This window comes from Medicago sativa, chromosome 6 (genome assembly GCF_051527215.1).
Source record: "Medicago sativa cultivar Bolivia chromosome 6, Bolivia_mono, whole genome shotgun sequence".
Taxonomy (NCBI): Eukaryota; Viridiplantae; Streptophyta; class Magnoliopsida; order Fabales; family Fabaceae; genus Medicago; species Medicago sativa.
The window spans coordinates 95,386,526-95,404,472 of NC_140754.1; the positions used below are offsets into that span (position 1 = coordinate 95,386,526).

Below are 17,947 nucleotides of genomic sequence, written 5' to 3' on the forward strand. Positions count from 1 at the left end.
GATGATTGCGTATTTTTTTTATCAAATAACTTATAGGAGCGGAATCACACATATTAAGTGCATAGAAACGAAGAATCGCATATTTGAACTATATTACCAAGTGAGGTATACTTACGAGAATAATGCGTCATTATTTTTTTATTTTTTTTGGTTAGGTAGCCTATTGGCTAGAATTCACCTTATAAGATGAACAATGCGTCACTATTTAATTGTACACTTAAAATAAAAGAAAAATAGAGATATGGTACTTTGGAAAACGCTAAGATATATTCCAATCAAATTGACCAGGATTTAATCATGAGAGACATTACCAACATATACAGAAAAAACTGAATTTGATTGGAATAAATTTTTGTTATGCTTTATTTACTTTTAGATCAAATTTCGAATTGTCATGGCTTGTTTTCCAGGGTTAACACCAAAAAAAAGAAAAGAAATCAATAGAAAATATCAATTATAAAACTAAATTTATTTAATTTCAATGATAGAGAGATGTAGTTAGCTCCAAATAATTTAAGAGACAAATCAAAATTATTAAGTCAAAAACATTAAAATATAGCAACAACAAAAAAATAATACCAACACGTGCATAAAACAATTAAATTATTTTTTTTCAATATTTAATTTTGACGGTTATTTATATTCACACTAGTTAGGCAAGTACAGAAAGTGAAAGAAATCATAAACAACTTAAAGAAATATACGTGGTGTGAGCCCAGCAGCTACAACACAGTAAAACATTATATCATGAAATATACACATTGTTAATTTATACCTTCAAATTTAAATAATAGGATCATTCAACAAGAATAAAAAAACGTGGGAAAAATATGAATTAGTTCTATAATTAAGAAGACACGTTACGTTCAAATGTACATTTTCCTATTTTTAACTACTTATGAATCTATCTATTATTGTAGTAATGGATGCTACCAAACTTATCTTAGCCAAACTAGTGTTTTTTTTTGGAATAGGTTCAAGTATGTATACAGGAAAGTTTATGCACTGACATAAACAACATTTAATCAATTAACAATATTATATTGGGCTCTTTTTTTTCTCCACAAGTTTCTACTACCTGATTTTTTAAAAGTTCCTACTATCAGATTAGATGTAATCTTATTTGAGATGTGTCGCATATTAAATATTATTAACCTTTTTAACTATTGTTCAAATTTTGGTTTATCACATTCTATTAGTCTAGCTTATTTCGTTCGACTCAACATGATTGATATTCATTATCTTTCAAATAATGCATATATTCATTGTCTTTCAAATAATGCTTATATTTATTAGTCTATCTTATTTTATTAGTCTACATTCTAATAATGCTTATATTCATTGTCTTTCAAATACAAAGTCTATGTCTAGCACTTTCAAAATCAAATGATCAGTTTGAGAGTTTAACGTCGGAAAAGTATTAAGGCAAAAATAGAAACATCAATATAACAAGACAAAACATACATATAACCAGTCAAGTCAAGTATTTATGTCAAAAGTATAATCCCAACACAACGAGAGTCAAATAATGTATTCATGGCAATTTATACAAAGATATGATGTTGCATCAAATGCTTGAAGATTCAAGATCCAACGTTCCAACTTTGATAAACCCTTGTCTCTCATGAGCTCTCTGTGTTCCTCCCTTTAAAAGTATGATAGAATGCCTCAAATCGTGACTGAGTTGTCCCCATCTACTTGGCTCACTAACCTACCATAATTCACTAGGAAAATTGAAATTTGATACAGCGAACGGTGCCTTGTTGCTAGACTTCACTTTCTGACTCGATTTTTTATGATAACACTTCTTCTCACTTAGGCTTTGTTTGCGAGTTTGGAGGGGAAGGGAGGGGAAGGCTTAGGAAAAAAGGAATGAGCAAGTGGAAGAAATAGAGGAAAATGAGAGAGGAGGGTTTTGGGGGGTTAACTTTTCTTCATAATACAAAACCCTCCTCATTTGGAGGAACTAAAAAATTGTATTGGGGGAGGGTTTTGGGGGGTTTTGAAGGGTTAATAAGAATTATTCAAATTTAATCTATGTTGTTATAACATTTTTAAAATTAAAAATCAAGTAATCATATGTATTAATTTATCATTCTCTAAAAAACTACTCTTTTAAAAAAATTGAAAGATTTATCTATTTTTCCACATATTTTGCACCCGTCAAAGTCTTTCATTTCATTCCCCTCCAAACTCCCAAACAAAGCCTTAGAGAATTGACTTGTACTCAACTTTCTTGGCATTTTTCTTTGCTCACCATTCATGATCGTTCAACACTACAATTGCATTAATAAAAGGTCATAGTACATGAAATAAAACTTAGGGTCTAGCTATCTATCTAATATTTAAATTGAATTAGGAGATTGCCATTAGGTTTCTTGTCAAATAATTCAATAAGTGCCTTAAATTACATTGGGAGCCCATATACAGTTTTCTCATGTTTTCTCTGGGCAATGCGAAACTTGTGTTTTGTGTGATTTTTTCATGTTTTTGTGTTCCAATGGTTGTGTTATAAATACATGATTTGTGCACATCAGAAATTACATGAATTTAACCATATTTCTCAGCCATTTTCAATATTTGAATCAACTTCCTCTTCTCAAATGCATGTGTCGAGTGTAAGATTTTTTTTTTTTAAAAAAAATTACCATCGAAAGATACGTGTAGTGTGCTTGTACAAAACACATTAAGGTTTCCAACGTATCTTGAAAGGGATTCATCAATATATTGTTGGGTAGTCCAGGGAAACAGAGAGCAACAACAGGCAACTGGTCCAGGATCAAAAGAGACGAAGATACCACATCTTGACAAAAAAATCTTAAGACATTAGGTATATGAATCATCTCTCTTACATATCCAACATTTTAGTCATTCTTAGACTATGTGAGACTTACAACGTGTTTGGTATCACGTTTTTTCCACGGTGCACGCTTTCCAATGTCACTTTCACCGTGATTTTATGAACCTGGAAATTCCAGCTTTTGCCAAAACGTGGTTTTTGTAGCTGTGCACCGGTATTCCAAACACATGCTTAATCATTCACACTTAACCCATTTGGAGTTGGCCTAATGGTTGACTTGGGATCTTATTTATTTTTATAAAGGACTAAAATGATTTTTTTTATAAAGGACGTTTCAATGAATTATATTAGTTTAGTGACTATATTGATCCTATTTATTTTTATAAAGGACTAAAATGATTTTTTTTTCTTTAAGACTAATAAGGAATATGTAATATTTTGTGAGAAACCAAAATAATTCTTGACTCTAAAAAAATCTTAAAAAATAAACAGATTCCTAGTTTTAATCCTTTTTTTTAATTAAGGATTTTTGAATGATTTCGTGATTGAACTTCTTTATTGAAATGATGATTGAAATCCGAAGTACACATGTACAAACTTATAATACACACATCCTTGGGTGCATAACTCTGCAACTGCAATCCAAACCTTGGGTGGTGTAATATATATTTCAATTTTATATATTTATGCATATACATAAGACCAAGCTATGAAAATTAATTTGATTCAGGGTCCATGATCTTGAAAGAATTTTGGAAGATTCTCTTTGCTGAATTTTCCATCTCAAAATGTTTGTGCCAGATCGAAAGATTTGAATTCTCTGTCCTGAATCATATAAAATAATCATATAGATCATAGAAGCACTTTTTTTTTTTTGAGGGAAAGATCATAGAAGCACTTAAATATTGTTTATTGAAGACTACGGGTTGATTTGGTTTACGTCTGGGGAGAAAAAAAAATGGAACAAACCAAGCAAGCTTTTTCTTATTAAGGGGATCAACTACATAAATCAACTTATCTCATGGGTTAATAGTGCTTTATCCCTGTAATATCAGTCATTTTTAGGTTACCCTGTAAAAAAAATTGTTTAGATTTCGTCTTTGTAATTTGAAGATTATTTAGTTTTGAACTTTCATGACATCAAATTGTATAATAAAATATTTTAAAAGTTAATAAAATATAATTTTCAATATAAGACTTCCGGCTTTTTAGATTCTTCAACAAATTTTCAAAAACCATCTCCAATGAAAGAATCTTCACTTCATAGGACATTACCTCATAGGTACCCCATTGGAGAGAAATACAAAATGATACTTATAGAGAAGAGATGTTACAATAAGCACTCGCTCTTTTTGTGGGTCTCACAATAATTTTATGTAAAAATATTTAAATATAATGAATAAAAGTTAGTGATAGACGATATAAAGTTATTGGTAAGATCTATTTAGTCATTTTTTTTAGAGATGTTAGGCCTAGGTTGGAGTGATTGACTGTTTTTTAGGTATTATTATTAAAAAAAAAAAAATAAGGGCGTGTAAAAGTGTGACGTAATTAGGTACCAAAAAAATGAGTGTATGTGGATCCTCTAAGAATACTTGTGAGAAAAACCTTTATTTAATTGATATGAATTGAATCTTCAAGTTCTTCGGGTCATTAATTGTTTAGCATGACCATAGTGAGAGTTAATTAGACTCAACCAACATAGTGCAACATAGATAGTAGATACTTGAATCATTTAACTATTTGCTTCTGTTTGACTCATATCTAGTGTGTATGAAAAAATATTTGTTAGGAGAGATCAACCTCTTATATAGATCAGTTCCGCACTTACGCGTTAAAGTTACTTTTAGCTCTTTAAAAAAAAATTAGGCTCAAGTCCCCGTGTGAGTGATACATCTGACAGAATAAAATTTTGGAAATCTGATATACGATAAAGTTATGGCTGATTTATGTTGATATGAAACTTAGGCTTCACTGAATACATACAACATTTTCAAATGATATAATTTTCCTTTTCTAATCCTTTGGTATGCAACATGCATGTATGAGTTTGCATGTGCCCTCACAAATGTATATAGTAGGTAATACCATATATTCCCTACATCTTTCTCCACTTCCTTTTGTCAACGTTTTCTTATTTCTATATTTTACATCATGCATAAAGATGCACAAATCTCTGTCCATAATAATACACAAAAATCAAATCGGATCAACATAATCCCTTGTTTTAATCCTTACTTTGCATCTAATCATCATTATCGTTATCTGAGATTTGGTATATGATCGATGATTTCTTTCTCTTTTTCTAATTTTCTAATACACAAAAAACTTATCATATAGTGAATGATTTATAGACTAAGAATGTCAAGTCGGTCCCTAATCAGTCGTTAACATGAATTGGTCTCAAACACATTTAAGGTGTATTGTGTCGATTCTTTTGAGTAATATATCTAAAAATATGTATCCCTTAATTCCTTATTAACACTCTTTTTATCACATCTGTTACATTCGAAACCGATTACAAAACTCGTACACTATAAATGGAAATTTAAATCATCTAATCACTAAATCGATTGCTAAATCAAGAAATTTTAGTAGTGGGGTTAATAATTAATATTGACAACTCTGACCTCAGTGGGCCAACATTAATACCATTGCCACTACTCAGCAGTAGTCCCCTAGTGAATGTGACTATCTTCATTTTGCACAAGAGTCAAAAAAAATAAAGAGAAACTGAAACACATTGAAAAGTTAGAATTCAAAGATCTTGAATAAATGTGAAGTCAAAATCATCTAGAGGGAGAGGAATGACTCTATTTTTGTAAACCATAGCCCTTAGGTCCTGAAAGTGATTTTTGTAAACCATAAAGATCTTGAAATTTTTTTTTTCCGACCCTATTTCCCAAAAAAATTCTAAAGTTGACCCCCTATGAGAAAAATATACAGAAATGACCCACTTTCTATTTTTGGTGGTTTTTTTTTGTCGTTTTGTGCAGTCTCGCCATTTGAAACGGCGGGAATGAGCCGTCTTCCTGCCACTAGTCACATCGTGACAGGCTGCTGCAGGTTTTTGTCATTTTTTTTTATTTTTTTTTCGGTACCGCCATTTGAAATGGCGGGAATGAATATTTTATTTTTTTTTCGTTTTTTTATTTTTTTGGGCATTATTTGTTTATTTAAAACACAAATAATAATAATAATAAATGAAAATTAATGATAATGATAATAAATATTAATTTATTAATTTTAAAACACTAATTATTTTATTCATACAAGATAAAAACAAAAACTACTTTCTCCTCGGCAACCATTTACGCCAATGTAAACTATGACCTCCCGTAGCACATAATTTATCTTTTTTAGTTCGTACGGGTCGTTGATTTTGCTCTTCCTCTTCCTCATCTTCTTCCTGTTCCACATCCTCATTAGGAATTTCAGCATCATCATTAGTTTCCATAGTGACTTCATTTTGCACTGGTGGAGCTGAATTGGTCTAGATTTCGTTAACGAAATCATCGTCATTAAACCCTGCTGCCAGACTTTCTATAGTATTAGTTTGTGAATTTGGCCAATGAGGTGCGTAGTTTGTTTGGGGATAGTTTACAATGTGTGGGGGGGTTGGTAGGTTGAACGAGGAGTACTGTGATTGGTCTGGGTAACTGGTTTGTGTGGTGTACTGAGTTGGATTGAAGTCATCAAATGAATAGTTTGATGTTCGGGAGCTTTCTCCATAATGACTTTGTTGAGAATAGGTTGGATATGGGATTGGGGTGTTATATAAGATTTGGTTTGTGGGTTGTGGCGGTGATTGGTAAGTTTGGTTGTAGTTGTAGTTGGTGGATGGGTTAAAGCTTTGGTCAAAGTTAGTGGGTGGAGGTGTCATAAATTGGTTGTATGGTGGAGGTGTATTTGACGACATATTTTCATCTGGCACCGTATAGGTTTCTGGCGCTGCAGGATAGTCACGCGACAATTGTGGTAAAATTCTTGCACATGATTGCCTTGGGTTTGTCAATAATACTTCTCTAGAAAGCCACAAATGATTTTCGAAAAATTCCCAATACCATGCAAAATATTGACGATTTGGATAAACCTCATGGTTATACCGAACGCCCTGAAGTGCTAATTGATGTCGTTGGTTCCAGTTTTGGACTTGACGATGATGCTTATCTCTCCACGAGCCTTTAATTTTATCTTTTGTCAAATTAATTTTGTGGAAAGCTTTCAAATTAATTTTATCTTTCAAATTAATATTTATTATCATTATCATTAATTTTCATTTATTATTATTATTATTTGTGTTTTAAATAAACAAATAATGACCAAAAAAATTAAAAAAAAATAAAAATATTCATTCCCGCCATTTCAAATGGCGGTACCGAAAAAAAATGACAAAAACCTGCAGCAGCCTGTCACGATGTGACTAGTGGCAGGAAGACGGCTCATTCCCGCCGTTTCAAATGGCGGGACTGCACAAAACGACAAAAAAAACCACCAAAAATAGAAAGTGGGTCATTTCTGTATATTTTTCTCATAGGGGGTCAACTTTGGAATTTTTTTTGGAAACAGGGTCGGAAAAAAAAATTCTGAAAAGTTAGAATTCAAAGATCTTGAATAAATGTGAAGTCAAAATCATTTAGAGGGAGAGGAATGACTCTATTTTTGTAAACCATAGCCCTTAGGTCCTGAAAGTGATTTCTAGCTAGGGCACAAGTTCATATAGTGAGGTACAATTGTTCCTATATTTATAGGTTCTTGAAGATGTTTTTAGAAGTAGAATGCATTTCTTTCTTTTTTTTTTTTTTTTTACTTTTTTTATACACTTTTATACATTACATTGCTATAAAAGTTTCTAAGATACAACTTAATCTAAACTAAAAAAACAATCTAAATATGTAACAATTTTTTTGATGAAAAAATATGTAGCAATTTTAAACAAACTAATTGTATTTTTTTAACGGTAAAATTTATTAATAATCAGGTCCTAGTACAAGACCAACACGAATCGATAAGACAGAACAACCAAAGGGCATCATATATAAGCACTGAACCGAGGGCTTTTCATGATGACTATTGCTCTTCTCCCATCTGTTTTTCCTCATTCACGTCAAAATAGCTGAACGTGAGTTAACTCACGCATGTGTATTCTCAACGTGAGTTAACTTACGCATGTGTATTTCTCAACGGGAATGAACAAAAACAGATGTGAGAAGAGCGATTCTCTTTCTTGATTGATAGGTAGTTTAAGTGTCTCCATTTCCAAGTCACTAACTAATTAGCTCTAAGTGTGATTAGTTCTAAGTGGATGCAGAAGTGGAGACTTAGAACTAATATAATAATTAAGTAGTACCTTTTAGGTCAGCATTTCCATCAACCCAACCATAGTGTCCAAGAAAATCATTAGAAGAGAAGAGGAATAACAAAAAAGGTAAAGAAAGAAAAGTGGAAAAGAAAAAGAAATTAAGGAAAGAGGCAGATCCCTAAATAACGTAAAGTAACAAAATCATAATATTTTTCTTTTTAATATTAACACCTTTGTATTATATTCTGTCGTCTAATTAAGCAACAAATGACATGCTTTTGTTGGGGTTTGTGGGGTCCATTGTAATTTGCTAGGGTTCACATGTCTGGCCAATAAATTGGAGGCTATTCTTATTCCACTACACATACAACTCATAAGATATATCATTATGACCCACCTAGTTCAATAGAAGAATTTACTAATAAGAATTATTACATTACAATATTATATATAATCATATGGTGTAATAGAAGAATTTATTAATTTGCACTATTGAACAAATCATATGCACTGACGATATAACGCATACAACCATTTATAATATATCAAAATTTAGAATTTGTATAAATATTTTATAAAAGACTGTTGCTTATTTTAACGATGATATTTTATTGAATGCGTGTACAAAAATTGTACAACATCTTTGCATACAAATTCAACTCTATATATTTTGAAAGAAACTCTATATATGTTCTAAACAAACACACACTATATATATATATATATATATATATGTATGTATATACATACATACATATATATATATATATATTTATGTGTATATATGTATGTATATGTATATATGTATGCGCGCGCCGGCACGTCTAACATTTAGAGTGTGTTTGTTTGAAGGGAAATAAAATGGAGGGAATTGGGAGGAATTATTTTAAAATTGAGTTGTTTTATTTAGAGGAAAAGGAGGTGGAAGACAGTGAATCAAAATCTCTCCTAAACTAAAATTAAATCAGTCCAAAACAGGGAAGTTGGAGGGAGAGATAGGAGTTATTTTATATTGGGACTTATTTATTTGCCCTTTTTTGTAATTTAATGTATTAAATATTACAATGGTGTAAAATGTAATTTTACACTTTTGCACTATTAAAATCTCTCAACTCTTCGTGTTGAATCAAACAGAAACTATTTAAAATTACTCTCTTACTCTTCTCTCCATGAAATCAAACAGATCCTTAAAGTTCAATAAGTTTTTTTGAGGGATAAAGTTCAATAAGTATCCACTAATAGTTTAATTATATAAATATAGTTAAATATTTGACTATAATTCATTTATGTACCCATCTATGCATAGTAATAGTAATTTAATTATAATATTTTTTTTATGAATAAAGAAGCTTGGAGCATATTGGTTCTTGCTAACAAGTGTTTTGGGACACTAGTTAAAGAACAAAAAGGGAAATAAAAGAAAAATTATATTTTGAAAGGATTAAATTTCTATTTTTAAGATGTTGACTTTTAAGAAAATATTTTTATTCCTAAATTTAAATTCTTAATAAGTATTCATTGGACATTTGTTAACATTTCACATGCTAATAGCTGAGCAATACAAAGGGGTGCAGTGCAGTGGTAAAAAAATTGGGGACTAGTCATGAATTGTGTTTCCCTAGAAAGAGGACTAGTTATGAATTGTGTTGCCTTATAACATGAGTATTGGGAAATATCCAAGTCCCACATCGAATAGATAAGACTCTTGAGAATGGTATATAAGGAGGAGACAACCCTCACCTTACAAGCCGGTTTTGTAAGGATGAGTTAGACCCCAAATTTCAACAATGAGTAGAGCATTTATTGCTAATGACAAATAACAACAATTAACAACAGCTAATGACAACATAGTTATTGCTGGGTTTGATTGTCAATGTCAATTGTCAAGTTTCTTGAATAATCAATTGTCAAGTTTCTTGAATAAAAATATTAGTTATTGGTGATTATGTCCCACATCGCTTAGTTTAGTGAAGCAAGGGGAAGACCAAAGTTATATATTGAACCTAGTTTCTTTGTTGTTAGATGCATCAGTCAGTAGCACTTTAAGCTTATATTTGACTTAGTTTAAATATTTGTTTTGTGAGAGTGTGGGTGTACTGGGGCATTGGGGTGAGAGTGAGAGAAGTCTATGTGTTGTAAAAAATTTCATATAGTAATAATTCTCTGGTTATCGGTTTAGACAACGGTCGTGGTTTTTTCTCCGGTTTTGGAGTTTCGACGTTATATTCTTGTGTTGTGACTGTGTTTGTTTATTTTTCTTCTTCAGCCCTTAACAGTGGTATCAAGAGCTTCGGTTCCGTGAGATATCACAATTCTTAGTATGCTCTGTGGTTGCAGCATTGTCTGATCTTCCACATCAGAAAAAAGAAGTGTGATATTGTGAAGGTGCTGAAGAAGGGTATTATTGTGCAGCTGTCTTATTCAAGCGCAATGAAGTTTGACATAGAGAAGTTTGATGGAAGAATCAACTTTGCCTTGTGGAAAGTACAAGTCAAGGATGTGCTGATACAATCAGGATTACACAAGGTGCTTAAGTGTGGAATGTCTGGGCATTTTAAGAGAAATTGTCTAGGTGGAGAAGTACCTGAAAAAGACCCTGAGGCAAGTGCTAACAATGTATCCCTTGCTTTGGGAGATGATGGTGATCTTATCTAGAAGATAAAGTGTGTCATTTTGGTATTTTCCCGAGGCAAGTGCTAGCAATGTCTCCCTTGTTTTGGGAGATGATGGTGATCTTATCTAGAAGATAAAGTGTTTTTTTTTTTGTATTTCCGCTTTACCATGCAAAAGGACAAGTTATTGCCAGCGGATTCAGAACAACACACGGGCATTGGTTGGCATTGATGCATGGTGTGTGGTGAGATACGTCGATGGCTGAAGAACTTCCTGGAAGCCAATATGGGAGTTGCACCATAATCTTTCAGCAAGGTTTTGATGTGAAGAAATTCTTGGAATGGTTCAGTTTCAAGTGAAGTATACTCTTTATGGTGGAGTATGATTGTCGGTATAAACAATGGAAGCAGAAGATGAAACTCTTACAATCAAGGTGGAGATTGTTGGGTTTGATTGTCATGTTTCTTGAATAAAGAAGGAGGTTAAAAATATTAGTTATTGGTGATTATGTCCCACATCGCTTAGGTTAGTGAAGCAAAGGGAAGACCAATGCTATATATTGAACCTAGTTTCTTTGTTGTTAGATGCACCAGTCAGTAGCACTTTAAGCTTATATCTGACTTAGTTTAAATATTTGCTTTGTGAGAGTGTTGGTGTACCGGGGCATTGGGGTGAGAGTGAGAGAAGTCTATGTGTTGTAAAAAATTTCACATAGTAATAATTCTCTGTTTGTCGGTTTAGACAACGGTCGTGGTTTTTTCTCCGGTTTTGGAGTTTCCAAGTTATATTCTTGTGTTGTGATTGTGTTTGTTTATTTTTCTTCTTCAGCCCTGTTATTTCCTAACAGTTATATCCCTGAAGTTTGGTTGATTATGTACCTATCTAAAATTGACTTTGTGCAAGTGCAACAAGGCCCTTAGCGGGGGGCTCAAATTTGCAAAACAAAAAGGAAAAAAAACTTCTACGCACAACAATTTTACTGCCAATTAATGTATATTTGTCTAAAGGTAAAAGTCATACTTGAACCATAACTTATATTTTGAGATCCATTCTCAATATTTAAAGTTAACGACCAATTTGATTGAGCTAACCATGTATCTATCATCCAATTATACAATGTCATAAAATGAAGTTTTGAAGAAGGAAAATGCTGGATATCAAGAATGATTTTATCAAGATTCAAGAATGACATGGTAGAATAATCACCCTTAGATTTCAATCTTATTTATTAACCTTTCATAAAAAAAAATAGATAACACCCACCACCCCATGATTTCCGGTCAGACTGAGATTTTATTGGCTAACATTAATTTCGAAACAATTTCTTGATAAAATCTAAAGGTGATTATTCTGCCATATCGTTTTTGAATATTTTTTGATAAAATCTTTCTTGACATATAACATTGCTCTTTTGAATAAACTTACCAACGAAATGTCGGTACCTATCCAAACTATATAAGAATTCTCCAATCAATTCATACCTTGAAAAGTTCACTACCAAATTTGATTTACTTTTCCTCCTTAATAAGCTACTTTTATAGAATTTTACAGCTAGGCCTTTTTAGATTAGGCCCTTCAAAGGTACTATCAGCTGAGACAAATTGACCGAGAACTAGGAAACCACATGCATAGTGGAACCTACTCCCTCGTGGCTTAATTTCTTAAAATTTTTATAAATATTTTTTCCTTTTTTTCTTGACCAGATAAATATTTTTTTTTTCCTAAGGCACACGAAGTTATGTAATCTACTTTGATCAGTGTAATCAAAATAATCTTATATAAAAGTACCATAAAATAAATGCATCAAGTGGACAAGAATCAGAGACAACTAATTTATAATTAATTACTTATATGCCACTTTAGATTATATATGCTGATTGCTTAGATATAGACTGGTGATAAAAGTGACAACCTCATCATCATCGATCATAGCATACCTTAGTCTATTTTTTTAATAGAAAGAAGGTTTGAGCAAACATCTACAAAAAACAATGCAAATATTCAATCACCAATATCATATGAGCAATAAATAAAGATGCACAAAAAATATTAAAAATTTCACTTGCACCCTACCTTTGTGGCGCGTGGCTACATGCCTATACCAATACAGCTTATGTAACATTTTTAAATTAGAGACAATCACTTTCAAAGATAGTCTCCAAAGGACCAATAATAAATAGCTAATATATCATTAATACGGTTGAGTTTAACGGAAGATGTTAGATATCTATAATACGATGAATTAGGATTTGAATGTTGATTAAGAGATGTATTCATATTTAATTCGCTTCTTAAAATTTAGTGAATGAAACTTGGTTAACCAAAAAAAAACTAATAAAAATCATATGTAATCATATATTATATTTGATGACTAAAGAAAAATATATCCCTTCATATATAAATAAATTTCTTTCAAAAAATAAATAATGTTAGATTAGGTAGAATCATCAATCTCATTGAAAGTTTTGAAATTTGCCTATAAGTATAACCTTTATTTTTTAAACAAAAATTTATGTATAATCTACCAACAAGAAAATAATAAATTTGAATCTAATAGTTTGTACAAGTGGAAGGTCGAACCATATATGTTAATCTTATGTATTAGTTGAATAAAAGGTTTACGGTTTCGTAAAATGTAATCATTAATTAATTGTTTACACGGTAAAAAGGAGAATAATATACAAATAGATAGGTATACAAGACTCAGTTGATAAGAATAATGCATAATATATGGAAAGTCTGGGTTCAAACCCCGAACACCACAATAACAAAAAATATACGTATACAAGAGATACTTCAACCCGGTACAATGTGAAAACTAACACATGTAATCTTTCATTTTCATTTTTTATTTATTTATAGGAGTTATTATAGTCTTTAACGCGTGATTATATGTAGAGAGAAATTATATATAGTCTCTCTCACATGACTCAAGAAAAATAATTGAAGTATTGAGAGAGATAAAGATCATATAGAATCTAGGCGTATATTTATAACTTAAGATTGAAATCTAAACACAATCTGATCCAGCTATGCAATTATTCCTAAGTTTTGTGCTAATAGCTTAAAAAATAGCATAGGAGATCTCATTTCCAAGCAAGGTTTTAAGGGATTTGCAAAGGAAAAGCCATCATATACCTTTATATCTCTACCTTGATATATAGAAGGAATTAGAATATGGATGGTAGTAATTATTTTGGAGATTCGAACATGGGGAATGAAAGAGTAAGTGGATCTTCATCAAGAAAAGGGAAGAAAAACAATCAAGATAAACCAAAGCAACCACAAAGAGGATTAGGTGTTGCTCAATTGGAAAAAATTAGATTACATGGTGAAATGGCTTATGGTTTTCATCCTCCTCTACACAACCCTCATCCATCTAATTTTATCAATGTAAGCTTCTTAAATTCTCTCTCCCTTTGCTCAAATCAAACTACTCTAGCAATTTTTACTTTTTTAAATTATTTTTTTTCTTGTATTTTGCTTATAAAAAAATATTTTTTTACTTGGATTAAATAAAGGAATTAATTAATTTCATCTAGTTTTAATTAATTTGTTTCTGATGATCATCTAGGAAGATCCAAGAATACAAACACCATATTCATCAATACCATCATCATCTTTTTCTTACTCATCTTCATCTACATCATACTCAACTTCACATGGCTTTCAACCAAACATTATGGTAAGTGTAATTTTTTTGCTTTTCTTGGATCCCAATTTTTATTTATGCTTTTAATGGTACTATATATTTCCTTTTCATTCTTTTGTGATGAGTAGTTTTGCACATATTTTCATAATTGTCATATATGTCATGTTTAATTACTAGTACTATAACTATGACTACAAAAACAATATATTCAAGTGGGTTGTAATGTCACCATAGCAATCAAGGTAACTATTTTTCTAACCCTTGATTTTTCTTTCCTTTGTTGTAATGACATGACATGATACTTATCATCTTATTATTCAAAAGTTTACTAACATATAACATATCCAATAACCCTAGAAATGTTATTTTTGGATCTGGGCTGACTCTCTTTTGGTCTGGTTGGTTGAATTTGAAAGTACAATTGTGTATTACTAACCCTAGGTGAGAAGAAATTGGTTTATATAGAAAAACTAACATTAAATGAATTATAAAGATGCTTTAATCTTTTTTTTGAAGGAAAAGTTTTGAAGGAAAAGTTGCTTTAATCTGTATATATACAAAATCAAAGTTTCTATGTCAATTTACAAGAAGTCTTTTCTAAATTCAATTAGACAATTTTTTTTTTTTTTATGCCTAGTGTGCTACTGTGGAAAATTCAATTAGACAATTCCAATCAGATAAAATTGAAAAATACCTTAGAGAATTAATTCTTACATCTAAGATGTAAAAACATTTCATTCATAATTTTCTTTTTTTGATTCTTTGATTCTTTGTATTTATCATTGTGTATTCAATTATGATACTGCTCCTTGTAATCTCTTCTTAATATCATTCACTCAGATATTAAAAAAATGTTGTTTTTCTGTGCAGATGGGTCTACCACAATATGATAGAACAAACATTAGATTTGGAGATTCTCAGCCAGTATTTGATTCATCAAGGTACTTAAATTTTCCATCCACATTAGTTCCATTATTATTGATAATCAAAGCAAAATGTGTTAATTTTACTTGCAAAGTTGCAATATTGAATTTTATTTTCTTCTAATCTTGTTCTATATATAAATGATTTGCCATGATGAATTTCTTGCTTATATGTTTAATTCTTTATCTCAAATCAGATTATGGGAGCATGCCAATGCCACTTCTCAATCCAACACAACTAAACCATTACTTAACCTATATGTAAGGATTCATTTTCAGCATATATATATCTCATATATACAACACAATCATTCTTACACACTCTCATTGTAAATTTTTTTTACACTATCAATCAACTATAATCGTCAGATCATTAAAAACGTCTGATTTTAATCATAATCGGTTTTAGGTTACACATATAATTAATTGTGATTTGTTGACGGTGTAAAAAATTTTAGGATGATAATGTATCAAAATGTAAATCATAGAAAATATACCTAGCTTCTAATAATCTACCAATAAATTAAAAAAAAAAACTTTAATAATTTTTTCTTCTATAAATAGGACTCACAATACATAGATACCGAGAAGCATAGAAGTGGTTCCACAAGCAGTCAGAATTCAGAATCAAGTGATCACAATCAAGAACCAGATTTGGAGCTAAGATTATCTCTTTGATCTTCCATTATAGAAAGAGTGGTGATTCTAGTAATTGTAATGATTTTATATACAATTATTTAAGAATTGCAAAAAAGCACAGTGAACAAGTCAGAGTGTTTATTTTTAATTCAAGTTTCATTGTGTATTGAAAAATATATAGATTGATTGCATGAAAAACAATGCAAAAATTTACGTTAGTTAGTATGCAGAATCATGACCAAATCATGAATTTATCTTCTTTAATGTGCTAAAGAGGTAAGGGTTCATTTCAGAATTGAGAATGCTTCATCTTCTTTAACTACTTCAGCCAATATTAAATTGGATGCATGTTATTATAATGGTCATAAAATTATTTAGGGTCCACCATATTTTTCTGCATATGCTAAAATAAATCGAATTAAAGATGAAAGTTTAGAGAGAAAAAAATATGTAGAATCCATCTAACATTCCACCATCAAAATTTAGTAACAACTAGACCAATGACCCGTGCTACCGCACGGGTCCAACCACATAAAAGTTGATCGGAACAATAAAAATAATGTAACCATACATTGGCGATAGAAGTTTTATATCATATATAACAAAATGAAATGGTAGCATACATAACAAAAAGGTGTGAAACTCAATCGTATAAATCACTGGAATTGAAAAAAAGCAAAACAACAAAAAATTAAAATATATATTATATAGCGCCAATAGGTTAGTTTATAATGGCTAGATGTATAAATATGACCTCAATATATAAATAGAAACTCACTTACGCGTACATCGCCGAATATCGCACCCATTGAATCGAAAATCTGCACAAAGTTATAGGGAGAAGACAACTCTTTATAGAAAGTTTTTAATGTAAATGACAATTGTAAATCAATTGGTATTAATTCCTATTAATTGCAGCAATTAATAGCCTTAACCGCGTATTGCTTTGTAAATACTCACAACGTTAATTCATGGACATTCTCGCTTGCACCACGCATTGATTTATAGAAAGTTTTTAATGTAAATGGCCCTTGTAAATCAAACGGTAGTAATTCCTATTAATTGCAACAATTAAAAGCATTAACCGCGTATTGCTTTGTAAAGTCATAAGAAATAATTCATGGAAATTCTCACTTGTACCGTGTATGGCTTTATAGAATTTTTTTAATGTAAATGATCAGTGTAAATCAATTGGTAGTAATTCCTATTAATTAAAAGTTTTAACCGCGTATTGCTTTGTAAAGTCATAAGAAAACGGTTAGGAGAATTCTATAAATTTCTTGTGACATTATATGAAAAAAACTATACATTTAAAACGTAATAGACAGTTATATGTTCGTGGGAAGGAAATACTACAGAAATCATTTTTGAAACCTGCAACATGTTGACAAAGGTATTTGCAGTAATGTTACACCCCACCTGAGAGAGGATATATGCAAAACGATTAATTTTCATATAGTTGTGATTGCGCAAAAGTGACTGAAATGTTTAAAAGTTTACGTTATGAAAAAACGATTGATTTTCATATAGATGTGATTGTTTCAGGGATCTGTAAAAGTTTTGACATGCTAATAATACGATATTGTATATATTTCAAAAATATTAGACTTCAGAAACTACTACTAAAAAGTGAGCATCTACAAATCCTTAGTTGTCGAGTCGAAATATGCTTCGAATAATATATATTTTCATAATTATAGCCTAACTGTAAATTTCAAATTGGATCCATGCCATTTTTGACCTATTAACAGATCATATATATTACTTGATAAATTCGGTAAATATAACTTGAAACAGAATTGTTGCTAGATAAATTTGGTTGCTAGAAATGCAGAATTGTAAATATACTCCATAGATGCTGTTTGGATTACAAAACCATAAACGAAAAAGATAAATACTCAATCTAAGTAGAAAAACGCAGAAAAGAAAGCAGATTAAAATTGTTCAACTTTCATAGAAACTCAATATTTGTATGAAGGTTCAACTCATTATTTCGCAGAGAAACGCATAAAAAACTA

At 30.7% G+C, this 17,947-nt stretch overlaps 1 protein-coding gene and 1 pseudogene across 1 annotated transcript; one reads left to right on the forward strand and one right to left on the reverse strand.

Annotated features, from left to right (window-relative positions):
* Window positions 1–6,008: 6,008 nt before the first annotated feature.
* LOC146918491 (uncharacterized) lies at window positions 6,009–7,064 on the reverse strand (annotated as a pseudogene).
* Window positions 7,065–13,638: 6,574 nt separating this feature from the next.
* Window positions 13,639–16,224, forward strand: LOC146918492 (mediator of RNA polymerase II transcription subunit). Its single transcript, XM_085720118.1, has 5 exons — window positions 13,639–14,108; window positions 14,290–14,400; window positions 15,238–15,308; window positions 15,488–15,551; window positions 15,855–16,224. The coding sequence occupies exons 1-5, from the start codon at window positions 13,893–13,895 to the stop codon at window positions 15,966–15,968; spliced, it is 576 nt and encodes a 191-aa protein (XP_085576244.1). The 5' UTR covers window positions 13,639–13,892; the 3' UTR covers window positions 15,969–16,224.
* The last annotated feature ends 1,723 nt before the right edge of the window (window positions 16,225–17,947 follow it).